This window comes from Bubalus bubalis, chromosome 1, assembly GCF_019923935.1.
Source record: "Bubalus bubalis isolate 160015118507 breed Murrah chromosome 1, NDDB_SH_1, whole genome shotgun sequence".
Taxonomy (NCBI): Eukaryota; Metazoa; Chordata; class Mammalia; order Artiodactyla; family Bovidae; genus Bubalus; species Bubalus bubalis.
Genome location: NC_059157.1, coordinates 163,935,435 through 163,963,109, shown reverse-complemented (window position 1 = coordinate 163,963,109; position 27,675 = coordinate 163,935,435). Strand labels below are relative to the sequence as shown.

General features: G+C 39.8%; 1 protein-coding gene and 1 pseudogene across 2 annotated transcripts in view; both read right to left on the bottom strand.

The window, feature by feature from the left end:
- The window catches only part of LOC102404339 (ceruloplasmin), a 40,450-nt gene extending 21,264 nt beyond the window's left edge, over positions 1-19,186 (bottom strand). For both annotated transcript variants that reach the window (XM_044946141.2, XM_025269392.3), the window contains exons 1-11: positions 18,994-19,186; positions 17,696-17,946; positions 15,809-16,021; positions 15,146-15,316; positions 13,625-13,867; positions 10,337-10,502; positions 6,830-6,960; positions 6,232-6,372; positions 5,741-5,952; positions 2,646-2,796; positions 1,839-2,051 (exon numbers count right to left, since the gene is read on the bottom strand). In XM_044946141.2, coding sequence (XP_044802076.2) covers positions 1,839-2,051; positions 2,646-2,796; positions 5,741-5,952; positions 6,232-6,372; positions 6,830-6,960; positions 10,337-10,502; positions 13,625-13,867; positions 15,146-15,316; positions 15,809-16,021; positions 17,696-17,946; positions 18,994-19,148 — 2,047 coding nt within the window. In that variant the 5' untranslated portion in view covers positions 19,149-19,186. The remainder of the gene's footprint in view (positions 1-1,838; positions 2,052-2,645; positions 2,797-5,740; positions 5,953-6,231; positions 6,373-6,829; positions 6,961-10,336; positions 10,503-13,624; positions 13,868-15,145; positions 15,317-15,808; positions 16,022-17,695; positions 17,947-18,993) is intronic.
- Positions 19,187-25,522: 6,336 nt separating this feature from the next.
- LOC102404014 lies at positions 25,523-26,584 on the bottom strand (annotated as a pseudogene).
- Between the last annotated feature and the right edge of the window lie 1,091 nt (positions 26,585-27,675).

The following is a 27,675-nucleotide window of genomic DNA, read 5'->3' as shown; positions in this document are numbered from 1 at the left end:
AAGAGGAAAAAAAGCAGACTACTTTTTTTTTTTTTTTTTAAGACCAGGGAAACATCTACAGAGGAAAGGAGAGGAAGAAGTAGGAGGGGAATGGGTGATAACTTGCCACTAGGTGAATGAGTACAGCAGAGAAGAGAAAGTAGTGAAGAAAGACCTTTCTTTTTTTCTTGTGATTACTTCTTTTTGGATAATCTTTTTAAAATATTATTTTTTAAAGTGTAGTTGATTTGCAATGTTTCTGCCATACAATAAAGTGATTCAGTAATATGTATATGTATCTTTCAGAATCTTTTCCATTATAGGTTATTACAAGATATTGCATATAGTTCCCTGTGCTGTAAGTAGGTCTTGTTGTTTATCTATTTGATACATAGTACTGTGTATTTATCCCCCTTTCCTCTTTGATAAACATGAGTTTGTTGTCTATGTCTATGAGTCTACTTCTATTTTGTAAAGAAGTTCACTTGTATCATTTTTTTAGACTCCACATATAAGTGTCTTTCTTTGTCTGACTTACTTCACTTAGTATAATAAAGTCCATCATTGTTGCTGCAAATGGCAATATTTCTTTTTTTAAAAAATGGCTGAGTAATCTTCTGATTACTCATAATCACCAGCACTGTTTGTTTGGAAAGTAGAATAAAAAATTTTGAAATGTAAATATATAGTCAGATGAATTTGTGATATCACAAAGAGTTAAGATACAAATCCATGGTATTTATAGAGTAATACGTTTATTGCAGTGCTTCCCGCATAGCTCAGTTGGTAAAGAATCCACCTGCAATGTAGGAGACCCCAGTTCGATTCCTGGGTCGGGAAGATCCACTGGAGAAGGGATAGGCTACCCACTCCAGTATTCTTGGGCTTCCCTTGTGGCTCAGCTGGTAAAAAATCCGCCTGCAATGCAGGAGACCTGGGTTTGATCCCTGGGTTGGGAAGATCCCCTGGAGAAGGGAAAGGCTACCCACTCCAGTTTTCTGGCCTAGAGAATTCCATGGACTGTATAGTATAGTCCATGGGGTCGCAAAGAGTCAGACACGACTGAGCGACTTTCACTTTCACTTGTTTATTGTATAGCCAGTATTCAACCGGTGTCAGTACTTTTTGACCAAAGAGGGTTTTGTTTGCTTGTTTATTTTATTTTTTGTTAAGGTGGGATGAAAGAAAATACTAAAATTTTAAGTCTAACATATACCATGCCCTTCACTACACTGCATCTATCTCATATGATTGTGTTTATTGCTTTTTATGGATTGTGAATTATTACAATCCCTGTTTTATAAATGAGGGTATTATATTCAGAGGAGAGGGAAGGCTCCTCTGATTCCCTTAACAATTTTCTGATACAAGGTGCCTTTAAAAAACTGCCAGAAGTAGTCAACCTCATTGAAGTAAAAATATTTCCCAAGGGAGCAAAACTAGCAAGGAGAGGGATAAGAGAGGAAGGCGAAAAAGAGACGGGTAAAAAATAAGGGAAAGGTTGATGAAGGAGGAAGACCTGGGAAACAAATGGACAGAAGAGTAAGAAATGCAGCAGATAATAGAATGAAAGCAAATTAAAATGCTTCAGAGCATCTTTGTTGCTTTTGAAAAGTATGAGTTGATTTAGAGCCTGCTACCTGGGAAGAGAAAAATGGAAAGGGCTGAGAGGATTTTTGTGTACGGAAAATGATATACTAACACTCCTATAAATTAAATGGAGGAGGGCAAAAGTATTCTTAAACATTTTTTGGATAACTTCCTTTTTTCCTGTACAAACAATATTCAGTGCATATGAAGACATTGCTTTTTCATAGTTTGGGCATATTTCAGGCTGATGGAGAAGATCCACAACTTACCTGTGGAATCAGGGGTCATAAGAAGTGTCTGGGAGATATGGGGATTCACAACTATGGTGTCATCCCTTGATCCTAAGGAAGTGAAGGTATTTCCTGAAAAATATATCCCATGTAAGTCTTGACTTGATCCCACACTAAGAACATGCCATGAAACATTGTCTCCTAAGCACATATCTAGTCCAGGCAGATTTCCATACATGTATCCATTTATCGCTGCAAGACATTGTGACAAAGAAAAGATTGTTTAATTTATTGGTACTTGACATCTCTTGGACTCAACCAAGGACTATTCATTAAGCAGTTCATTCATGTAAGATATCAAGATTACCCAAGCCAACCCCCTTTTTTTAGATTTGATGAAACTAAGATCAGAGAGACTTGTTCAGTGTCATGAAGCTAATGAATGAAAGTGTTGAGACCAGAGTCCAAGTCTCCAGATTCTAGACCATTCTTTTTTCCCTCCACACTTTAAAGTCTTCAGAAACCAACCAACCAACTCAAGAAACACCCCACCTATCCATTCCATTACTTTGGCAATAGAGAAATATGTCTTTTCTGTATCATATTTAGTAATAGCTAAAATAATGTATTGCACCAAAAAAGCATTGGTAAACATTTGATAGAATGTAACATAATCACCCTAGTAGGCACTATTTTTATTGGGAAATTATATTTAAAGAAAACATGAAACATATTAGCCAACCATTGAGGGGAAAATATGTTTCTCTTAAAAAATCTGTAATTCTTTAGGCCTAGTGAAATTAAACTGCTTAATACATTTATCTTTTAAGTTAAGTGTTCTCTTACAATACATCTTGTTAGACTCTTGGAAGTTTGGATCCTCTGTATCCACATTTTCAGGCTCTGTGGTAAATATCCTGATATTTTTATCTAAGAGATAACTTCGATTTTCATCAAATATTGTGGCAAGTAGGTAAAATTCTTTGTCTATTCCTTTCTGTGGAGGAGAATAGAAAAAATAAACAAACACAAAATATGCATAGTACATATCCAAAGTCTAGTCAAATGGTTGGCCCTTGTATAGGATTTCCCATGCAATGGGATTTGTATGTTCTTGGAAAAACTGATCAGTTAACTTCCCCACTTATGGAAGTTTTTATACAAATGTATGAATCCCAGTGATAGATTTATCACAGAACTAAGAAGTTGGGAGAAATCTCTACCACTGTTTTCATGTAAAGCTCATACTCTAGGGACCCCCTATATCTTAACTCCATAAAACTAAACACTATAATCACAGATGTTTATAGTGGCTTCTCTTGGAAGCTTTGTAAAAAGTAAGTTAAATAAAATGTTTTCAATTCTAGAAAGTATGTATTTTAGGGTTTCTGAAGAAATATATGTATATATTTATATTTTTGGATAAAGTAGAAAAATTATATGTACTGTAAAAATTATGAGGCTATATAATTTTGAACTGTGGTATTGGAGAAGACTCTTGAGAGTCCCTTGGACTGCAAGGAGATCCAACTAGTCCATTCTGAAGGAGATCAGCCCTGGGATTTCTTTGGAAGGAATGATGCTAAAGCTGAAACTCCAGTATTTAGCCACCTCATGCGAAGAGTTGACTCATTGGAAAAGACTCTGATGCTGGGAGGGATTGGGTGCAAGAGGAGAAGGGGACGACAGAGGACGAGATGGCTGGATGGCATCACTGACTCGATGGACGTGAGTCTGAGTTGAACTCTGGGAGTTTGTGATGGACAGGGAGGCCTGGCGTGCTGCGATTCATGGGGTTGCAAAGAGTCGGACACAACTGAGTGACTGATCTGATCTGATAAATACATAGCCATATTTTAAAATAAAATATACACTCAATTTTATATATTTACACTGGGGATTTATAAGGCTTTTTTGTTGTTGTTCTTTAGTTGCTAAATTGCGTCTGACTGTTTTGTGACTCCACGGACTGTTTCCCACCAGGCTGCTCTGTCCATAGGATTTCCCAGGCAGAAATACTGGAGTGGGTTGCTATTTCATTTTTCAGGGGATCTTCCCAACTCAGGAATCAAACCTGTGTCTCCTGTATTGCAGGAGGATTCTTTACCAACTGAGCCAGCTGGGAAGCCCTTATAAGACTTTCCAATACATGAATTACAAAAGAACTTGGATATTACTTCACTTGTGAGTAAAGAACAAGGGAAATTCACTCATTAAGCATTTATTGAGCACCTACTACATGCCACAGAAGGACTGGGTTTGTTACCAAAAATTTAATAAAACCCTATCTATGGTTTCAAGGCACTTAGAGTCTAGTGGGAGAGACAGGCCAGTAAAAATAACTGCCTGGGGACGTGCTCTAACAGGGCTTCCTAGGTGGCTCAGTGATAAAGAATCTGCCGGCCAATACAAAAGACACAGGTTCAGTCCCGTGGTCAGGAAAATCCCCTGGAGAAGGAAATGTCAACCCATGCCAGTATTCTTGCCTGAAAAATCCCATGGACAGAAGAGCCTGGCGGGTTATGGTCCATGGGGTCACAAAGAGTCAGACACAACTGAAGTGACTGAGCACAGTGCTCTGACAGAAACCTACAGAAGGAACTGCAATAACCTGTGGGAACTTGAACTAACTTTAGTTGCGGAATATTGTTTGAAGAAAATGAAGGGACTCTCAGTCTGAGTTTTAATTAAAAATTCTCCCCTTTTAGCAGGTAAAACAGTGAGGAAAGTCCGCTCCAGACAGAGAGAAGAAGGGCAAAATCAAAGAGATGTGAACTAGCCATCCTTACTCAGGACTAACAGGCTAACTTTACAGTAAGACCAGAATAGAGTGTGCAGGGTTGGGGGGCGGGGGGTGGGGGGAGCATGGATCTGGAAGGATCCATGGGGTCTGATATGATGCCTTCTGAGCCAACAGACTGTAGGGTGATTTTTAGGGTTGAGAGTGCTATAATCTGATTAGAAAGGGAGGAATGTGGAGCTATACTGAAGCAGAATGGAAGCAGGGATAGGAGTTAGGAGGTTACAGGAATTCAGAAAGAGATGATGCTGCCTCAAATAAGGCAATGGGATCAGAGAGCCAGTGACCAATGCTGGAGGTGAGAAACAAGGAGTTGTTGATCGAAGTCCTGGGCTTGGTGGTGTCCTTCTTTAAGACACAGGATAGAGGAAAAAGAGATGACTCAGAGAGGGGTGGGACATGCAGTGGCTGTCTAGAGGGAGACAAAGAGTTAAAACAGTCAAGTGGGGACTTTTCTGGTGGTCCAGTGGTTGGTACTTTGCCTTTCAATACAGGGGATGTGGTTTTGATCCTTGGTAGGGGAGCTAAGCAGAGAAGGCAATGGCGCCCCACTCCAGTACTCTTGCTTGGAGAATCCCATGGATGGAAGAGCCTGGTAGGCTACAGTCCATGAGGTCGCTAAGAGTCGGACACGACTGAGCGACTTCACTTTCACTTTTCACTTTCAAGCATTGGAGAAGGAAATGGCAACCCACTCCAGTATTCTTGCCTGGAGATTCCCAGGGACAGAGGAGCCTGTTGGGCTGCTGTCTATGGGGTCGCACAGAGTCGGACATGACTGACGTGACTTAGCAGCAGCAGGGGAGCTAAGATCCCACATGCCTCGTGGCCAAAACACCAAAACATAAAAAACAAGAAGCAATACTGCAAGAAATTCAATAAAGACTTTTAAAATGGTCCATATAAAAAAAAAATCTTAAAAAAGTTACAGAACAGTCCAGCAGAAATAAAGGTGTTTGGAATATGCCCAGAGTTCACTGGGCATGAGAAGACACAGGTCTGAAGCTGAGGAAAGAGTAAAACTGAGAGACACCAGCACACAGAAGTTGAAGGTGCCCACTGTACACTGCCTTTCCCCTGAAGATCCGTTTCAGGCCACCTCTCACCAAGGCATACCCAGACATAGGTCCCATCACTTAACCTGTTTGCCATCCTCTCCAAGACTTCCATTTCTGCACACAAGAAGAGGCCCTATAAGGCCACTGTTGATGTCTGTTTTAAAATCTACTGAGGAGAAGTATGACCAGGTCAGGCAGTTGGGGTCTGTGGAAGTGGGTCCCACATCTGTTGGAACTTCCCATGTATAAACGAATGTTGCACCAGGATTTACATATGAGGAGGGCGACGGGGTACCTAGTAAGAAAGAAACATTTGTGAAATAGGACCTACGACCCAAAGTACCCTAGTCTAGCTTCTGAGATCTCTGTAATCAAGAACTGTGTCCTGCTCACACTGTGGTACCTTGGGTGACAGCTGAACAGGGCCAAAGACCCCCTCTGCCACCGTAAGTACACAGATTTGTGATGATGTGAAAAGTAAGCGGCCCAAGGATTTTAGGAGGAGTCTGATTTTCTTGCTGACGCTGTATTGCTGTCTGCCTTGCTTGCACCTGGGTTGAGCTGTGGTACTTGCCTCCTCCCGGTGTTCTGTAGAAGGAGCCCTCGTTGTTCTTGTTGTAAAGCAATCCATGGGGATGAATGCTGAGCGGCCGGGAAGCATTGTTGTAGAAAGTGACCTGGATGATCTGCCCCACTTCTGCCTTAATGACAGGGCCTGGAAACCAACAGAGTTAGGAGTTGTCCTTGGTGTTCATAAATGTCATTGTCAGGTTGTGTTACTTGGGTGAGGTTCTTCTAGGAACAAACTGAAGGGATGATGCCATGAACCAGAAATGTGTCCAATGAAAAGAAGTCTAGGTGATTCAGTATCTTAGAAACTCACATGGATTTGCAGGGACAAAAAAAATGTAGTTTCAAATTGGATGAATCCTGCCAGACTCCTCTGTCCATGGGACTCTCCAGGCAAGAATATGGGAGTAGGATGCCATTTCCTTCTCCAGGGGATCTTACCAACCCAGGGATTCATACTGGTCTCCCGCATTGCAGGCAGGCTCTTTACCATTTGAACCACCAGGGAATCCCAAAAACTGTGAGTTGGTGAGTACTCTTTTGATGGCACAGAATATGTATAAATTGTGTTTATAATCCCACAAGCTATGAAATAATTTTACCAAGGAGTCCAAGGTGTGTTGCTTTTGCCTTCTGAGTTTGGAAGGAAGCATCTGTGTATTCAAAGTAAACTAGTTTTTTGTAAGTTCCTCCGATTCTGGTTGGGCCTTGTTCAAAATAGAAGTGGGATTCACTGTGCAGAGAAAGTAGAAACAGAGAACTTTAACATTTACAATAACCATGTGAAAAGAAAGCAAGAACCTACATGCATCTTTTAAGGTATTTGTAATCTAGTACTTGTAATCTATTTGTGGAAAACTCAGCAGTGGCCACAGGACAGGCAAAGGTGTTTTTGTTCTAATCTCAAAAAAGGACAATGCCAAAGAATGTTCAAACTACCATACAATTGCACTCATTCCACATGCTAGCAAGGTTATGCTCAAAATCCTTCAAGCTAGGTTTCAGTAGTACCTGAATTGAGACCTTCCAGATGTACTAGCTGGGGTTTGAAGAGGCAGAGGAACCAGAGATCAAATTGCCAACATTAGTTGGAAAATAGAGAAAGCAAGAGAATTCCAGAAAAACATCTGCTTCGTTGACTACTCTAATACCTTGGACTGTGTGGATCACAACAAACTGGAAAATTCTTAAAGAGATGTGAGTACTAGACCATCTTACTTGGCTCCTGAGAAACCTGTTTGCATGTCAAGAAACAACAGTTAGAACCATACATGGAACAACTGACAGGTTCAAAATTGGGAAAGAAGTACGTCAAGGCTGTATATTGTCACCCTTCTTGTTTAACTTCTATGCAGAATACATCATGTGAAATGCCAGGCTGGATGAATCACAAGCTGGTATCAAGATTGCTAAGACAAATATCAACAACCTCTGATATGTAGATGATACCACTCTAATGGCAGAAAGTGAAGAGGAACTAAAGAGCCCCTTGATGAGGGTGAAAGAGGAGAGTGAAAAAGCTAGCTTAAAACTCAACATTCAAAAACTAAGATCATGGAATCACTTAATGGCAAATAGAAGGGGAAAAAGTGGAAGCAGTGACAGATTTTCTTTTCTTGGGCTCCCAAATCACTATGGATGGTGACTGCAGCCGTGAAATTAAAAGATGCTTGCTCCTTGGAAAGAAAGCTATGACACACTTAGACAGTATATTAAAAAGCAGAGACATTGCTTTGTCGACAAAGATCCATATAGTCAAAGCTATGGTTTTTCCAGTAGTCATATATGGATGTGAGAGTTGGACTAAAGAAGGCTGAGCACAAAAGAATTGATGCTTTCGAATCATGGTGCTTGAAAGACTTTTTAGAGCTTTGTGGCTCAGCTGGTAAAGAATCTGTCTGCAGTGTGGGAGACGTGGGTTCGATCCCTGGGTTGGGAAGATCCCTTGGAGAAGGGAAAGGCTACTCACTTCAGTATTCTGGCCTGGAGAATTCCATGGGCTACAGTCCATGGGGTCACCAAGAGTCGGACACGACTGAACGACTTTCACTTTCACTTTTGGACGGGAAGGAGATCAAACCCTTTAGTCCTAAAGGAAATCAACCCTTTGATTTGAATATTCATTGGAAGGATTGGTGATGAAGCTCCACTTGGCCATCTGATGTGAAGAGCTGACTCATTGGAAATGACCCTGATGCTGGGAAAGATTGAAGGCAGGAGGAGAAGGGGACAACAGAGGATGAGATGGTTGTATGGCATCACCGGCTCGATGGACCTTAATTTGAGCAAACTCTGGGAGACAGTGAAGGACAGAGGAGCCTGGTGCACTGCAGTCCATGTACTGCAAACAGTCAGACACGACAGAGGCTGAACAATAGCAATGTATTTATAAAAATAATGCATGCTCATTGTAGAGAATTTGGAAAATAAAAAAAACATATAACAAAAATTTAAGATCCTCATAATTCTACCATCTCTATATAATCACTATCAACATTTTCCATGGATGTCTTTTCAGTCTTTTGTCTGTGCATGTATACAAGTCTCTGTCTGTAGACTACCTGTTAGTTGATCTATACATTTTTCTTTTGGAATAAAATTTTAAAAACATTAAGACTGATTTTTTTTAAGGCAGGTAGTAATAAACATTGCTTTTAAAACAACTGTGCTGAGATGAGATGCTAGAGTACTGAGATGAGAGATGTCATTCTTAACTTTTTAATTCTATTGTAATAACATAAAATGAGGACAAGTGTTTCCAAGAGGAAATAATGGCTTGCAATGCTGAGACAGCATCAAATTTCATAACCAGGAGAATCATGTGAGCTGAAAGAATCTATTAATTCATACTTATTTTAGTCAATATAAAATGAGAGTTGAATCTAATTTTTGTTCTAAGCCCTGATAGGCTTTTCATAATTAACACAAAATTTCCATTACACAGATTGAATAATTTGTTGATGAGCATTAAAGTAAGAAAATATTCTTAAATATTAAAGTAAGAAAATATTCATTTGATAGAACATTCTCAGTTTTCTTAAATTTTCTATAAGTAAATTAAAAAAATAAATGCTATGGGAATATTATTTTTTGGTGGTTATAGAACTTAATATTTTCGGACATAAAACTTTCATTCAATAGACCAAAAGAATTACAACTCCTGTAATTTTCACGTTGGTAAATATATTTATCAGTCAGACTACAGAAAAACTTTTGTGCACTTCTAAATGCTGATACCACAGTAATGTATTTTAGTCTTAGTTTTTGGTTATACCAAAACTTAGTTTTGGTATACTTAGTTTTGGTATACCAAAGAAATAATTGGTAATAAATTCTTAGGTGTTATTGAGTAAATATATATATATATATACACACATATAAAATATGATTTAAGGATGACACAAGAAATGATTGACTATACCCTCAGATCTTAGCAGGAAAGTACAAATTACATGTGAGAAATATTTTTTAATTTTTGTAAATTTGCAATTGACAACATAATTCACTATGTTTTTAAGTATCTTATAATTATAAACAAATCCATTTTAAAATTTAATGCTAAGAAAAAGATGAGAAGTATGTTTTTCTTTGCAGTGGCTTCCAAGGCATTTAGAGAAAAATGCTATATAGCAAAGATTCTTCGGCTGAATATTTTCCAATTATTATTATAATTATTTTCCCATCTTTATTTTTTTTCGATAGCCTCCAGCTGCCAAATGCTAGATTTAATTATTTATCAGGACCAGTGTGTGTTTAGACATACTGCTTGTGGTATAACACGTCAGCATTATTAAAATTGAAATTAGAGATCCAGTAAGACTCCATATAAAGCCAAAGAATGCCAGTATTTGGGGACCTTGGAGATTTTCATTCTATTTTGTTTTTTTTTGTAATTTAAATTTATTTATTTTAATTGGAGGCTAATTACTTTACAATGTTGTATTGGTTTTGCCATGCATCAACATGAATCCGCCACAGGTGTACACCATCTTTATTTTATCAGTATCTTTTTATTATAAAATGCTTAAGTCCTTGTAGGAATAGCTAGGTTATGAAAAAGTCCAATTATCTTTATTTAACCATGAATATTTTAATCACTGAATCATTACCTTCCAGCTTCTGTTAAACTATTTCCACTGAAGAAATCTATGCCAGATGGCGCATAGTCCCAAAAAATTTCTTTAGCAGCAATGTAATAATGAACAACTTGTGTCCCCGTAACATCTGCTGGAGATTTTTGGCAATCTCTTACATTGAAGAAAGCCTGCATACTCTCTGAAAAATAGTAAATCCAAGTAGAGAATGTTATGAAAACATTAAAACATTTTTCTTAGTCCATATATATATTTTTTAAAACTGTAGCCAACAACATTGCAACTTCCCTTTCTTTTCAGAAATTTGAGGTATTTTATTTAAGGAATCTGTTAAAATCCTGAAATGTATGAAGCAAGTACCAGACTCAGGATGCCAAAGTGAATGTTGAGGAGTGGATATTAGTGGAGATTAATAACCAGCACTGGACCAACTCCTAAGGAATATGGTACCTGCCTACTGAGAGGAATTTGAGTCTGTTTAATCAAAAGTATCTTCCCTTATGGTTCTGAAGTTGTTACCATTCATTACTAGATTAACTAGTTGGCAGGCAGGAAGAAAACCAAGGCAGGTACGTTTCCATAAGAGCATAAGTCCTGTGTTTTGATTTAAGAGCAACATAGGTGGGAGTGTAAATTCATACAGACTTTTTGGAAGGTGATTAGGCAGCCTTTTTTAAAATTAAGAACACTTCCATTAAAAACTTTTGCTTATTTCAGTTAGGCAAGATAAAAATTTGCACATACATAAAAAGATACAAATAAAAAGTGGCTAGCTATAACACTGTTAGTGACTTAAATGGGAAAGAAATCCAAAAAAGAGGGGATATACATATATGTATATGTATAGCTGAATCACTTTGCTGTACAGTAAAAATTAACACAACATTGTAAATAAACTATACAATAAAAATTTTAAAAATAAAACACAAAATAAAGGAGTAGCTTTATTTTGGGAATGTCATGGAAAAGATTCTTGCCTGGAGAATTCCATGGACATATTCTTGCCTGCAGAATTCCATGGACAGAGGAACTTAGCAGGCTGCAGTCCATGGGGTCACAAAGAGTCGGACATGACTGAGCGACTAACACACACATACACACACAGTGAACCAAGAAAGTGAAAGCAATTTAGATATCTATCAATAGCTGAATGGTTAAATAAATTAGCCTACATCTCAAACAAACACAGAAAACTATACAGCCATTTAGAAAAGTAAGCTAGACAAACCTATGGATACTAAATGGGAAAGGAGGGGAGAGGGAAGATTGGGACTGACATATATACACTATTGATACTATGTATAAAATAGATAACTAATGAGAACCTACTGTATAGCACAGGGAACTCTACTCAGTGTTCTGTGGTGACCTAAATGGGAAGGGAATCCAAAAAAGAAGGGATATATATATATATGTATATGTATATGTATATGTATATGTATATATATAGTTGAATCACTTTGCTGTACAGTAGAAGGAACACAGCAACTATAAGATAAAAATTTTAAAAATAAAACTTAAAAAATAAAAGAGTAGCTTAGAAGTATAGGGAATGTCATGGAAAAGGTTTTGAGATATAAGGATGAGTGAAGAAAGCAAGCAGCAGAAGATAGAAAAACCTATTATATACAAATAATAACCTATTTTTTTTAAGTTAATAGTTAAATAAAACCTATTATATGGGGTGCGATCTCCTTATTTAAAACAGTACCTGTGCATTTTTATTTCTAAGTGTTCATGTATATTGTATGAAAATACATAGTAAACAGCTTTGCGAGTATCCACAAATACACAAATACACATTTGTGTAAACACAAATGGCTTACAGGGATTATTCACTGGACAGGAACTGGGATGGTGGTGGGGTAGGGTTGGACTAATGGCACATTCTTAAACTATTTCTCCAAAGATGAATGCTAAATCTGATTTTGTGTGTGTGTGTGTGTGCGCGCGCTAATTTTGGTGGTGTAAGCACTTTCCTGTGGCCAAAATTGAAGCTACCACAAGTTTATCACCTGGCTTATTTAATTAATAAGTAGCTTAGAAGCTCTCTGGAGCTCCTAAGAGGTGGCTGTCATATACCACATTAGACTTTCGCTCTTTCTGCCTGCTGCCTTCACCAAATTCTCCCCTCCCTCCACTCCTTCCTCTTTGCTTTCTTCCTTTCTTTCCAGCAAGTCTATTCATGCATTCTTATAATTACTAAAAACAAAACAAACACAAAAAAAGCCAAAACAAACAGACAAACCAAAAAACACCCCAAACTACACCATGGGAAGAGAAGAAACATAGGGGAAAGCTGTGTAGTCCACTAGCCAGGCTTTTTTCATTGTGTCCAAGGTTGACCCTATCTTTCCTGCAGAGTTGAAGAGGAAAGACCTGGCTTAAAGGCAACATCTATAAATGAGGTCAAGAGGAGGAGTAGGTCTGGTGTACATTTTAATCTTTAAAACATATTTTAAAGCAATATTCCTTTCTAAGTGAGAACTTTTGTATTAATATCATTAAATTCTGTCCTTGAGTTACAACAGCCGTGTGTGGGTCTCCCTTTTCTCACAACCCTGGGAGGGAGGAACACAGCACACAGGAAATCCCAATAAGTACGTGTTGTTTAGTTGTTTAAATAATTAATTGAAGTATGGTGCTAACCAAAGTATTGGACTTAGAAATAAGAAAGGTTTTGATCAGAGAAGTAAATCCCATTTTTGTAAAAAAGGGAGAAAAGTTAAACTCTTCAGTTCAAGTAACAATTGTGTTTTCTGACTGAAAAATAATACAAAACATTTACATGATTGCATGTAGAGTTTAGTCAGATTTAAGAATAGAGAAGATCAGTAATTTCATAATGGGCCTTTCTATTATTAAATATGAAGTGTGATTGAAGAGGGAAATAAACCAGGAAACCATTACTGGGTACCGGTTCAGAATTTACATAACACTTGGCCCTATATAATTTCTGACTCTCACAGGGTTTTGGATTAGTGTTTCAACCTCTTGGAAGTTGTTTTCTCAATTTAAAAAAGAAGAGTAATTATATGAACTCTGTCAGACACTCAAGGCTCACTGGATATACTTTTTTTTGGTAAAAACAGCAACAACAAAAATCCTATATGACTAAAAGTACTTATTACCATAAAGTTAAAAGTGTCAGAGACCTGAGTTCTGGTTCTGAGTGTATTACTGACTTTGCAAAAGGCAATCCTGTCACGTGCCTGATGGTGACATCTTTCCCCATTTGGAAGATGAGGCGTTTGTTATGGGAGTCCCCTGACCCTGTATTATGTAGAAGGAATAAATCCCTACCGTGTATCCGACAGTCCAGCAGCCACTCTCCAACACTTTTGGCCACCATGAAGGCATCACGCATGGAGGCAGGGAAGATGGTAATGGTGTCTTTTCTATGATTCTGAGATATCAGAGTTTGTCCATGGAAGTAGATGGGGTGTACGTCCAACAGGCTACCCATGCTGATGAAATACCACATGACCCTGTCTTCTGCACACATGGTGAGATCAGGTAGATTTGCATACAAGTATCCATTTATTGCTGAAAGCAGAAGTAAATTAACCTTTCAAGCAAGCATGTTACCGCAAGGCCACATGGTGTATATTCTATGCATTTCCTTATCACATAAATCTGGCATGCCATCATTGTTCTCATGCATAATCTGCAACAGGATTTGGTTTGTTTCCCCCCAAAAGGAGGCTATAAACATTACCTGTGATTAAAACTGAGGACAACACAAATTTAAAGGCAAGAGGAAGAAAACTAAGCTGCAAGGTAGGAAGCAGTGAAAAGGGGAAAAGAATAGAAAGAAGCTAAGTCTGTGGAAGAAGGAGACAAAGCTGAGGGTGGCTGAGATAACAAGAGCACCTTTCCTGAAAAGTTCTATGTAGAAGCACATTTCCATAAAAGTTCTGGTCAGTTATGTCTTAGTTCTTCCATAATATTGTATTACCCTAAAATTAAATATTTGGGGACTTCCCTGGCAGTCCGGTGGTTAAGAATCCACCTTGCAATGTAGGCGACATGGGTTTGGTCCCTGGTCAGAAACTAAGATCCCACAGGCCATGAAGCAGCGAAACCCTGGTGCCACAACTACCGAGTCCTGTGCACCACAACAAAAGATCCCATCTGCTGCAACTGAGATCTGACACAGCCAAATGAATATTTAAAGAATTACATCTCTCTGTTGTCACCACCTATTTTTATCAATATCAGATGTTAGGGGAAAAAATGCATCTATCTAACTTCACTTGCTATGACACTTTGGAAACCGGCAGGATTTTCTAGATGCCTTCATAGCAACACTGAGCTTCCCTGATAGCTCAGTTGGTAAGGAATCTGCCTGCAATGTGGGAGACCCCGGTTGGATTCCTGGGTCAGGAAGATCTGCTGGAGAAGGGATAGGCTACCTACTCCAGTATTCTTGGGCTTCCCTTGTGGCTCAGAGGGTAAAGAAACCGCCCACAATGGAGGAGACTTGGGTTCATCCCTGGATTGGGAAGATCCCCTGGAGAAAGGAAAGGCTACACACTCCAGTATTCTGGCCTGGAGTAATTCCATGGACTGTATAGTCCATGAGCTCGCAAAGAGTCTGACATGATTGAGGGACTTTCACTTTCACTTTCTTTCACGGCAAAAATGGCATGTTCGTGTCTGACTCTTTGCGACCCCTTGAAACATAGCCTGCCAGACCCAGAATGAAGAACTGGAAAACAGAAACTCATCGAAGCAAACTTAAATGAAAGGAAATCACAAAATAAAGTCATAGAAGTTAGAACTATAGGATATAAGGAATGAGAAATTTCTTCATTATCTTACAGCGCATGACATTGCTCTCCTCGAAGTCAGGATCATTAGCATTAACTTGACCAGCTTCAGTGTATGTACGAATGTTGTCATCGATATACCAGCTATGTTTTTCATCAGTTATAGAAAACACCAGAATGAAATACTCATCGATATATTTTTCCATATCTCCATCCAGGGTTCCTAAAACAAAAAGAATGGCAAAACTTACTCTTTGCGAAAATTATTTTTGCTATGAAATAAACTAGTGATTCTGAATCTGATATTCAAAATATAAAAGGAAAACCTTTCACCTCCATAGACAGAACCCTAAGGAACTAAGCATGCAAGGAACAGGCGGTTTCTCTTCTCCCTATTTCCCCCCACCCTGTGGGTTCAACACTTCTCTATAGGAGAAAGGTGGCGGAATTTTGTGTGAGGGTGACTAGGATGAAGATTACTGGGTTTGGCTACCGTCTAGTGTCCAACCCGCTCTCTTGGACTTGAATGGAGACATTGGACTCAAGCGCGCCATCTGGTGCTCAGAGGCCAAATTGCAACGTTACTTTTCTGACTGGAGACTCAAGGTCAAGACAGGAAGAGAGTTTGTTAGCAAAATTCCACTAGGAGAGTGAGGGAGACCCCACACATCCTAATTGGCTCTCTTTGCTACAGTGAGAGTTTTTTAAATGTTACCTCTTTTACAAGTCAGAATTGGTCCGAGAAGTCCTGAAGACACATCTCTTAGAGTGTCTACATGGGAGTGGTACATCCGTGTTACGCAGTTACTGTCATTGGGACCAGGCCCCTGATTTTCTTCTACAAACCACGTGTAAGTGTATTCTGCCCCTGGCTCTAGACGGTCGTCTTCCTTTTGCAGGCCCACAGTGTTGTCTGGATAGAGAGCGCCTAGAAAATGGAACTTGCACTGTGGTTACAGCAACCAGTGGACAACATTTTTCTTAACGTGACTCATGCTTTCTGCATTAAGCCATGAAAGTGTGTTAATTTGTATTTTTAGAAAGTCTGTGTTTCCCCCTTCCTGTCTCCTGCCTCCTGTCTCCCTAGATTCCCCTTAGTTGGTTTCTACCTGAATGCCCAGCTTGGCCAGTTTCCAGACTTAAATTGAAATGAGTCAGGGAGCATATGAATGAACTATCATCACCTTTATCGATAGATTCCACAAATATTCACTGTGCACCATCTGTGTAGGTCTTAGATACAGAGAGTTCCTGAGTTGCACTCTGTATCATCTTCATTGCAAATCAGATTTGGGAATGAGGGCATCAAGAGCATCCAAGCTACTGTTGTTGTTTAGCCGCTCAGTCGAGTCCAACTCTTTGCCACCCCATGGACTGCAGTCCGCCAGGCTCCTCTGTCCATGGGATTTTTCAGGCAAGAATACTGGAGTGGGTTGCCATTTCCTCCTCCAGGGGATCTTCCTGACCCAGGGATCCAACCCCAGGGATCAACGTCTCCTGCTTGGCAGGCAGATTCTTTACCATTGAGCCACCTGGGAAGCCCCATGACCCGGCTTTACCTGAACTGCATCTTCCAGAGGGCATCAAGAGCATCCATATTACTGTACACACTGCTATATTTAAAATGGATCACCAACAAGGATGCAGTGCATAGCACAGGGACCTCTGCTCAACATTATGTGGCAGCCTGGATGAGAGGGGAATTTAGAGGAGGACGGATACATGTATATGTATGGCTGAGTACTTTCGCTGTTCACCTAAAACTATCACAACACGTTAACTGGCTATGCCCTAACACAAAATAAAAAGTTTTTAAAAAAGAAAAAAGAGCATCTGTGTTACCTACAAGCTGCCCACTGATGTCAGGAAGTGGTCTTCTGCACAGGTGACATTACCCTGAGCTACTGCCTTTGTTCTGAATCTGGGGCCTTGCCCTCTTCTTTTTTATTATCCTGGAATTTTGCCTCAGATCTCCACCATTTGAGGCTGGAATCTAATAAGTATGGATAACATTCCCTCATTCAATAAGAGACTTTGAAGCATGACCAACCTCTCATCCTTTATCCTCTTTTGAGACCAACCTGCTCCGTGTAGAACACAAAACCCTATTTTGTGTTAGCATTCTCTTCCCTTCCTTTTCCCAACACCATCAAGCAGCTGTGAGTGTGGATGTTTAAGAGAGAAGATACTGTCTGGAAAATAGTGACTTCACCTGACACTGATGTTTTCTAAGAGGCTAACCCTCATTCACTAGAAAATGAGATGACAGGACATGGATATGAAATGGCAGGACGGTATTTCTGCCAACTTAACACTTAGCTCATGAGTGTCTCCTACCCTCCAAACTTATGTATTTATTTATTTACATGAGAGAAAAGTGTGTTTTCTTTCCCAGAAGTTGAATGGGGGAGGGGGATTGTCATTCATTCATTTCAAATGAGAAATTGAAGAACAATCTGGGATATAAAAATTTGAGACATCTGAAGTAAAAATCTGTATTCACCCAAACGACTCCTTTAGTTCATGACTGCCTTGCTTTTCCTGAGGTTTGTACTCTTCATTAACAAAAACTCAGGAACCTAAGGAACAGGAACTCACTTACCTTCATTATCTTTAGTGTAGCTGAGTCCATGAGGATGGAAACTGTACATTCTGGAAGCATTATTTTTCACATGTACATGAATGAGGTCTCCAGTCTCTGCTTTTATGATTGGACCTAAAAATCCCAACCAGGATGGTTTTTCAGTGGTGGTTTGAAATGTATCATCCGTGTACCCAAAATACAAAGCCTTTTTATAAACAGATCCTATCCTATCTCGGCTTGGTTGGAGATATGTTTCAGATTGAAACTCTCTGTAAACAAACAAACAAGCAAGAACTTTAACAAATTTTAACTGAAAACAAAGCAATGTCAAATCAGCTGAAACTAGGAGTAAGAATCTTTCCAGTCTAATTCTGCAGAGAAAACCCAGACACTGGTGAAAATCTAGAATAAGTCAGAAACAATACCATAGGCAAGGAGAAGCCTGGAAAGTCTGGTGAAGAGATGAAATGCAAATGTATCAAGTCATAGGCATGGCATTTCGGTTCTAATGACTTAGAAATTCTTTGTACTGAGCCATGTATGGAGGAAGGTTTCTGACCCTACTTCGAGGTTACTTTAGCTCTCCAACATTAGATCAATGTTACAATTTAAGATTCTTTACACATTTCAATGATTCAGGGATTTGTTGGTAGAATTGGGAGCATTTTGGCAGACAAACATAGTGAATCAGAACCCCTCATATAACCTTTAGATTTCTTTGTCCCGATCTTCTGAACAGAAAAATCAAGAAGACAGCTGCAATTTTACAATCTCTGCCATAGACTCCATACCAGAAGGAAAAGCGTTGTTTTAGCTCTTGAGTACCATTCATACTCATCCCTGATGCGGGAAAGACTGAAGGCAAAAGAAGAGGGCGTCAGAGCATGAGACAGTTGGATGGCATCACCAATGCAATGGACATGAACTTGGGTCAACTTCAGGAGGTGATGAGGGACAGAGAGGCCTGGTGTGCTGCAGTCCATGGGGTCACAAAGAGTCAAACATGACTGAACAACCACAACAACAACCACTTATACAAAATCTATGATAAATACAGGATTAGAGATGATCCCTGAAATATGTATCGTGAAGGCAAGAGTGGCAGGAATCCCAGGAAGGAGCAATTTCTGATTTATATTAATAGCTGGCTTCCATGTACGCTTATACTAAAAAACTCAAAGGAAGCAGTTCTAATAGCAAAATGTGCCCTTAAAGAGTCTATCATGGAAACTTCTTCAGCAGCATTTTATCAGTGTATAACAATTACCAACATTTGTGTCTGATAGCAAATTTTTCAACGCAAAGGTATTACTTACTGATCGTCCGAAAAAGGCACTCCATTGAGCATGTTTTTACCAGTAGGAGCATAGTTCCAAGTAGTTTCTTCAATGCCTATGTAATAGTACCTATCTATTGTCCAACCTAGAGAACTAATAAAAATCAGATAGGTCAGTGAAAAAAGGATCTTCATTTTCAAACCTTGCACCTGGAGAGGCTAACTGAGTTATGTTTCCCTTCCTTTTATAATCCACATATTCTTCCTTTATTTATTTATTTATGTTTGTTTACATAAGTCAGGGTTGCATAAGAGTTCATCAAGTGCTACATCTACATATATGTCATTTCTATTCCAAATGCATTTAGTTTTCACTAGTCAGCTCAGGTGAAATGTTGCACAACACATAGAGAATGCCGGTTCTTGACCTAGTACACCTTACCAATTAAGAGCTTGCTTGAATTACTGAGTAGATGGGCTACACAGATTATTCATTAGCCCCTCAAGATTGTTATCTATTTCTGCATGATAAGAATCACCTCCAGTTTAGTCTAGTCTACAGATATCCCTCTCTTTCTCAATTTACTGTGTTACTGAATCAGGTTTATTTGTCCAATGGGCAGCAAGTCAAACACGAAGATGCCAAGGTTTGTGGCAAAGAAAAGATTTTTACACAAAGAGGAGAACAGGTCTCACATCTGTCTCCTCAAAGCTGGGATACCTATGAGTTAAAGAAGCAGAGTGATCTGAGGCGTGGGGAAAGGTGATTGGAGGTAAGGAAATGGTTAAGTAACTGCTGTTCTGCACGGGTGCAGAAGCCCCTTCATTTATTTTTTAATAATACACAAGATCAAAGTATTTTTTTTCTGGCTGTTTATATAGATAAATATGCATACTTAAGGACATAATAAACTAAATACAGCTCTGAGAGGAAGAGAAAGAATTATTATATTAAAAATGTTTTTTATGAGAAGAGTACATTTCCGTATTACTTGATTTTAAAAACAACAAAATATTTGCAATTTTTAATCCTTTTTTCATTGAAAAATAATGAGAATATAAGTATCTTCCTTATAAGCAACAATTACTAAATTCTACAAAGGCTAAGACATCTAGGCTGTCATATTACTAAGTTTTTCACATTTGTGAGTGCTCTGGTTAGCTTTAAGAGGAAGCTAGGGAAACAGACCACTGCTTTGGGAGATTTATATGTCACCAGCAGATACTAGAAGAAATTCAGAAAAGCTAGGCCTGGAGGAACCATGGTGGGTGGAGAAATCAGCCCCAGGAGAGCAAGCACCCTTTGGGAAGCAGCTGAACAGGGTTGGGGGAGGACCCAGGTCATGGACAATGGGTTTCATGAAAGAGGAGCTAGGGATGGGCTCTCTGGCCTCAGTAAGGAGATCCAACTTGGTTGGAGCAGTTGGATGCCGCAGTCACGCATATTCCTCTGTGTATGGAAAAACCTTACAAGCTTCCCTGCCACTGTGTCTTAGACTAGTTGCCATAGAAGGGGCCACCCATCAGGCAGGGGGCAAGATGCCCTTAAAAGGACTTTCAGATGTTTCTTTACCTTCTATAACTTCTTTTTTCTTTCTTTTAGGCACATTAATTTTAGCCTGGAATGTAGATAATAGAAGAGCCATTGAGCTGGCATATTTTGCTCTCAGTAAGTTACCCCAGTAAGTTCAAACACATCACTTCAAACAGATCTATTTCCAGTTCCCACTCTGCCATTTACTAGATGTGTGATTGGGAATGAGGTGCACACTCCTTCTGAACTCCCATCCCTTCCTACTTGTAATATGAAGGTTATAATAATTAAATTTCAGGGCTCCTCTTCCAGCCTGACACAGTGTATGCATTTAAAGAAACTTAGCATCCTCCCCTGAGACAATGAAAATGGTGTTAGTAAATGTCCATTGTTTCTTTGTTTTCTTCTCAACAAATGACTAGAACTGACTTCCATTTTGGGAGTTGAGGTGGGGAACACTTTGTCTTGGGTAATATTATACTTTATGGCTCATCCATAGGGGGAGAAGGCAATGGCAACCCACTCTAGTACTCTCGCCTGGAAAATCCCATGGACGGAGGAGCCTGGTAGGCTGCAGTCCATGGGGTCGCTAAGAGTCGGACACAGCTGAGTGACTTCACTTTCACTTTTCACTTTCATGCATTGGAGAAGGAAATGGCAACCCACTCCAGTGTTCTTGCCTGGAGAATCCCAAGGACGGGGGAGCCTGGTGGGCTGCCATCTATGGGGTCGCACAGAGTCAGACACGACTGAAGCGACTTAGCAGCAGCAGCAGCATCCATAGGTAAATTTGGCTTCCCAGGTGGAGCTAGTAGTAAAGAACCCACCTGCCAATAAGAGATGCAGGTTCAATCCCTGGGTCGGGAAGATCCTCTGGAGGTGAGCATGGCAGTATTCTTGCCTGGAGAATCCCATGGTCTGAGGAGCCTGGCTGGCTATAGTCCACAGGGTCACAGAGAGTCAGACATGACTGAAGTGACTTAGCACACACGCACCCATAGGCAAATTATATTTGCAGTCCTGTCCCTCTCTTCCTGCTTAGCCCTCAGTAGGTCAGTTTTTTGGCACAGCAGGATTTGATGTTAGTCATCATTATTTGACTATATTCTTGGTTGCTAGCCCAGGAACATAATGTAACTGATTTAGAGAAGCTTCACTGAATTTTGTCCCAACATGTGAGCACAAACACCTTGGACAAAATTTGAATTCTCCTCTGGTTTTCCTCTTTCATAGCTGAAAATAAGTTAAAGAAATAAACTGAGCACATAAAACTATGCATAAAGACCCAATGATAATGGAACTTTATGTTTGTAAAAAGCTTTACAATATTTAAAATACCTTACAGAAAAAAAAAAAATTACCCAATGTAATCTTCAAAACACTGTCCCCTAACTTCCACCCCTCATACTTGTTTCACAGTTGAGATATGGACAGCTCAAAGGTCAGGTATGTAGTTGCAGGATGTAAACTCCCCAGTTATGGAGCCAGGATTCAAATATAAATCACTGGATTCCAAGTCAAATGTTTATTTCAAGTGACCTTACTTGTCCTCATAATTTAGCTCAGTTGGTAAGGAATCTGCCTGCAATGCAGAAGACCCCAGCTCAATTCCTGGGTTGGGAAGATCTGCTGGAGAAGGGATTGGCTACCCACTCCAGTATTCTTGGGCTTCCCTTGTGGCTCAGCTGGTAAAGAATCTGCCTACAGTGCGGGAGACCTGGGTTCAATCCCTGGGGTGGGAAGATCTCCTGGGAAAGGGAAAGGCTACCCAGTCCAATATTCTGGCCTGGAGAATTCCATGGACTATTTAAGTACATGGGGTCTCAAAGAGTCTGACACAACTGAGTGACTTTCACTTTCACATACTTCTATATTATTAATATCAACAAATGTTAAGTTTTGCTCAGAATGTATGATGCTAACCATATCTTCCAACAAGGCAAACAAATGGAATATAAATGGTGTGGGGACAAGATGAGGAGTTTAAAAACAAGAGGAATGTGCCAGCAACTTTCATACCTATTTCTATTTTTTCTATTACATTTACCAATAATTACTGTTTGTTGAAACGGCCATCAGATTTTCCTTAGCTGCCTTCTAAACACTGGTTCTAATTGTGTCAGCCAATCCGGAAAGGGAAGTTTACTAAGCTGTTTTTCTAGATGAGGAAACTGAAACTTGAGTGCTTTAAACAACTTTCCAAAGCAAGTAGGTTTTGGGTTAGCCAAAAAGCTCATTTGGGTTTTTCCATAAGATGTTTCTGAACAAACTTTTTGGCCAACTCGATATTAAAGCTAAAATTTAAATGAAGGCCTTAAAGGCTGGTGGATGGTCTTACTACTAAATGTTCTGCCTTGTAATCTAGATTACTCTGTAGCAAACTATCAAGTAGGATATTGATATTAGAGGAAATTCTATAAGTAGAAGAGCTAGGAGCCAGGACAAATGGGTGCATTTGAGATAAATCCCTGTATCCTTTTTGGGTTAAGACTATAGAAATTGCAAGCTTTCACAATATGGTCTAGACTCCATGAAGGACCAGATGTCCACAAAACAAGGCATAGAAGGGCATAGAGGTAAGATACGGAGGGCTGATGAGAAAGAGAAAAGCAGCCCCTGACATCCAGAATTGGCCTGGCATTCACAGGTAGGCCTGGTGTTCTGTTGAACGTAATTTCTAGAACACCAATATCAGACAACACCACTGGTGACCAGGGTAGATCAAGATGAAAACAGGACCATTCCATAATCATGTCTGAACACACACGAGAGAGCATGAACATTGTCCAAATCTTTACAGTAACCAAGCATTCCCTTATTCTGGCCAGAACTGAAGGCTACCTCTTTACCAATTACACCTTTGGTTTTAACCCTTTTGCCTCATAGACAAGATTTATGAAGACATCCAATGGTAGAATTATCCCTACTTCTTTACTGCATTCAATCCAGAGCAAGGCCTTGTTTCCTTCCACACCCTCTTAAATCACTTAATGCAAGCCTTAATCCTGTAACCCAGGGCAGAGGGTCCTATCTTGCTTATTTCCCAGGCTTATTTCTAGTTCTGTTATTTTTTTTCCTCCCCTGGATCTTTTGGTAATAACTTTATGTGCCCCGAGGCCAAGAGAACTCCGTAGTATTCAATGAGTAGGTTTCTGTATTCTTCATCTGCAGAAAAAAACTCAGCTCCCAGCCTTAAAGATCTCCAACTTCAATGAGTATCTTCTGCTGTACCCTACGTTAGATGCTGTGGTTCTGCAAGTGGAAAACCAGAGTCTCATGAAGATAAAAGGGTGGAGGGAGAGTTCAGAAGTTGCTTTCTGAAGCTCTCAGGCCTCCGAGTTGGTCTACAGATAAAAATAAATTTCTCCAAACATGTCTCTGTGTGGATTTAGTTGCTTCAGTCATGTCTGACTCTGAGACCCCATGGAATGAAGACCCGCCGGGTTCCACTGTCCATGGGATTTTTCAAGCAAGACTGCTGGAGTGGGTTGCTGTTTCCTTCTCCAGAGGATCTTCTCAACTCAGGGATTGAACCCATGTCTCCTGTGTCTCCTGCATTGCAGGCAGACTCTTTACCCACTGAGCCATGGGGGAAGAGCATTGCTCAAATATATAAACCCTAGTGTCAAGAGTGACAAGTTATTAACTCTCCTACCACCAGAGCTCAAATATCTGAAGCAACACAGAGAGAACTATAGGACTAGATCTGGGTTACACAGACAAATTTTGGAGAATATGAGATAAAGATCTCAATATTATTGTGAATCTCTGGATGCTGTACTTGGGGGTTTCCTTGAACTAGAATTTCCCAAGACTTTCAGTGAAACTTTTTTTTTTTTTGCTTTGTAATCAGTATATTAAAGAAACATTCATAAATTTCAAGAATTGCTTAAATTCTGATACCATATTTAAGCTTGTGAACATATGACTTTAAACATACAATTAAAGCTATTCATCATAATTTTCTATACTACCAACATTAAGTTACAGTTACTCTGGAGCATAAGTTAAATGGTTTAAAGTAAGCCTGTAACATACCTACAAAAACACCTTCCTATCTCATATATGCAAATTACTTCTCTATGTAAAGTTCTCACCACTCTAACCTCTAAGTTTCCCTGTTCCAGAAGTCACTACTCTAAGGCTTACTGTGGTCCAAAGAGAAGAGGTCGGGGGGGAAGTAACCAGGACCAATAGTTATATATATTAATAAAAGATGGCACAGCAGAAGGGAATGCAATTCTACAAGTGCAAGCTCTCAAGAAGCAGCATATTATGATAAACCCCTTCTTTAGAAAGGTATCATCTCTAGCACTGATACCACAGGCTAAATTAAATTATACAGCAGGCCATCTTCAGGTAACAGTTAAGGCAATAGAATAAATGCAGAAGCATTATAATGAATCCTACTTAATACAACTATACAGACCAACACTTCTCTACAAATTAAGTTCTTTGTCTGACCGTCAGTTAAATACAGTTTTAATTTCATAGCTTAGTAATTAAGGGTCATACACTGAAGTCAATACATATACCTGGCATTTCAGTCTAAGCTATTCCATGTACAATAGCTGAAATCAATTACAAAGTATGGCCTGACAAATGCTAGGGGAAATTTTCACAAGTATTAAACTTATCTTGCACATTGAAGTCATCATACATACAGGGCAAAATCAGAGCTTTTATATTCGAGTTTATTCTTCATTTAACTTTTAAACACTACCAATGGCAACTCACTCCAGTACTCTTGCCTGGAAAATCCCATGGACGGAGGAGCCTGGTGGGCTGCAGTCCACGGGGTCGCGAAGAATCGGACATGACTGAGTGACTTCACTTTCACTTTTCACTTTCACGCATTGGAGAAGGAAATGGCAACCCACTCCAGTGTTCTTGCCTGGAGAATCCCAGGGATGGGGGAGCCTGGTGGGCTGCCGTCTATGGGGTCGCACAGAGTCGGACATGACTGAAGTGACTTAGCAGCAGCAGCAGCAAAGTTGAATATTAAAACAAAAGCAAGTAGTGAGCATATTATGATTATAGTCCTTCACTCAATCACTACTGCAAATAAAACACCAGCAGTGAGTGTTATTCAAGGGCCCTATTAAGAGGTCTGACACTGAACACCACCCCGAGGATGATGTTCATCATCTTCATATGCTTCTCCATTGTAATGGTGCCGTCTGTCCTGATTTGGATCAAAGTCCACTAATTCTACCTGGTCCATTTCATCAATATCTTCTACTTCCTTCCTCTCAGGGAAAAGCTTTTCCAGCAAAGAGAGTTTATCAGGAGAGAAAAAGCCATTCTCAGGAAAGTTTACCTTAAATTCAATGATAAGGCGACCCTTTTCATATGGCCCATGATAAATTGTCATGCCTTCATTTAGCACACACTTGATATCTCCATGCTTGACAATCTGACCTAGATGAGAAGTGATGACTATGGTTCGGTTGTCAAGAGTAGATATTGACTTCTGGAAGCCACACAATACCTCAACCAGCTGTATGTCCATACACATGAAAAGGTCTCCTCCTCCAGTAAAAACAGCATGGTCCTTCTGATCTAAAACAATGATAATATCTCCTGGCTCCAGTCCTGGTTCTTGGTCTCCTTCACCAAGGAATTTTATCTTCTGGTCATCTTTCATGCCTTTGTCAATATGAACTTCTAGTATTTTCTTTTCTCAAACTATCTTCCTTCCGTTGCAGCTTTTACATCTATCTTTAGGACTGATCCGCTCCCCATGGCCCCGGCACTCCATGCAGACAGACTGAATTTGCTGAACCATTCCAGGTCCTATCTGATTAATTCTTATTTGCATTCCAGTACCTCGACAATTGGGACAGCATTCTACTGCTCCTTTTACCACCTCGGCCTTCACATTTGTCACAAATAACATTCTTTTGCAAGGCTAGTTTTCTTGTTGCACCATTATGTAAATTTTCTAAGGTTACTATAAGTTGATGCACAACATTTTTACCTCTCCTCTCTCTCTGGATCCTGCCTCCTCCTCCAAAAAAACATATCAAAGATGTCCATGGGGGAGCCAAAACCACCACCTGCTCCACCTTCTTTAATTGCTGTTCTCCTCCTTTGTCATATAAGCCCCTTTTCTTTGCATCGGAGACCATTTCCTAAGCTTGAGAAATCTGTTTAACTTCTCGCCTTCATTTGGATTCTTATCAGGGTGGTACTTCAAGACCAGTTTCTTGTAAGCCTTTTTCAGTTCTTCTTGGGTGGCATTGGGTTTGACCCCCCAAATCATCATAGTAAGTGGTTTTTCACCATTTTATACAGCCGGTGTGCGGGCCGATGCTGGAGCGGGAAGGAGCGCATTGCTGTGTGCAGCTTGGGCTGTTGCCGCTCCTCCGCCTCTCACTGAGCATTCTGGAAAGTTCCGTCAATGAAACATTTTGTATGAAAGCCACAAATGATAGTTAAAGATCCAGGAATTGCCAAGGTGACACTAGAATCTACCTTGGTGAACACAGCTCATACCCTGGAAAGTAAATTTTTCTATTCTGTATCATTTTAAGATTTTACCAGGATGCTCCAGTATTCTTGCCTGGAAAATCCTATGGATGGAAGAGCCTGGTAGGCTATAGTCCATGGGGTCGCAAAGAGTCCGACACGACTGAGCGACTTCACTTTCACTTTCATGCATGCATGCTAAGTCGCTTCAGTAGCATCCAAATCTGTGTGGCCCAATGGACTGTAGCCCATGTTATTCTCCAGGCAAGAATACTGGAGCGGGTTGCCAAGCTCACCTCTAGGGTATCGTCCCAACCCAGGGTTTGAACCCACATCTCTTACATCTCCTGCATTTGTGGGTGGGTTCTTTACTGATAACACCACCTAGGAAGTCCTTTCACTAGGATATCTATCCCTAAACAATATGTTGTTTATTTTTGAAGAAAAAATAATAGCAAACATAAACCTGTTTGTGTTCGGAAAGGGCAATAAATAAGTTGAAAGTCTCTGGGTCACAGTCTGGTTCCACTCCAGCTCTCAGGAGTGGAGTGCCCTTAGGAGATCCAAACCATGGAGAACAGAAAGAGCAGGAACATCAGCAGCACATGGTTAAGCCAAACCAAATACAGATAGAAATTGCAGCCAGGCTTACTGGCCTGAGGTCAAAACGATACGATATTGGCATCAGGGTTCTTGGTGATGACTGTCCTGGGCATG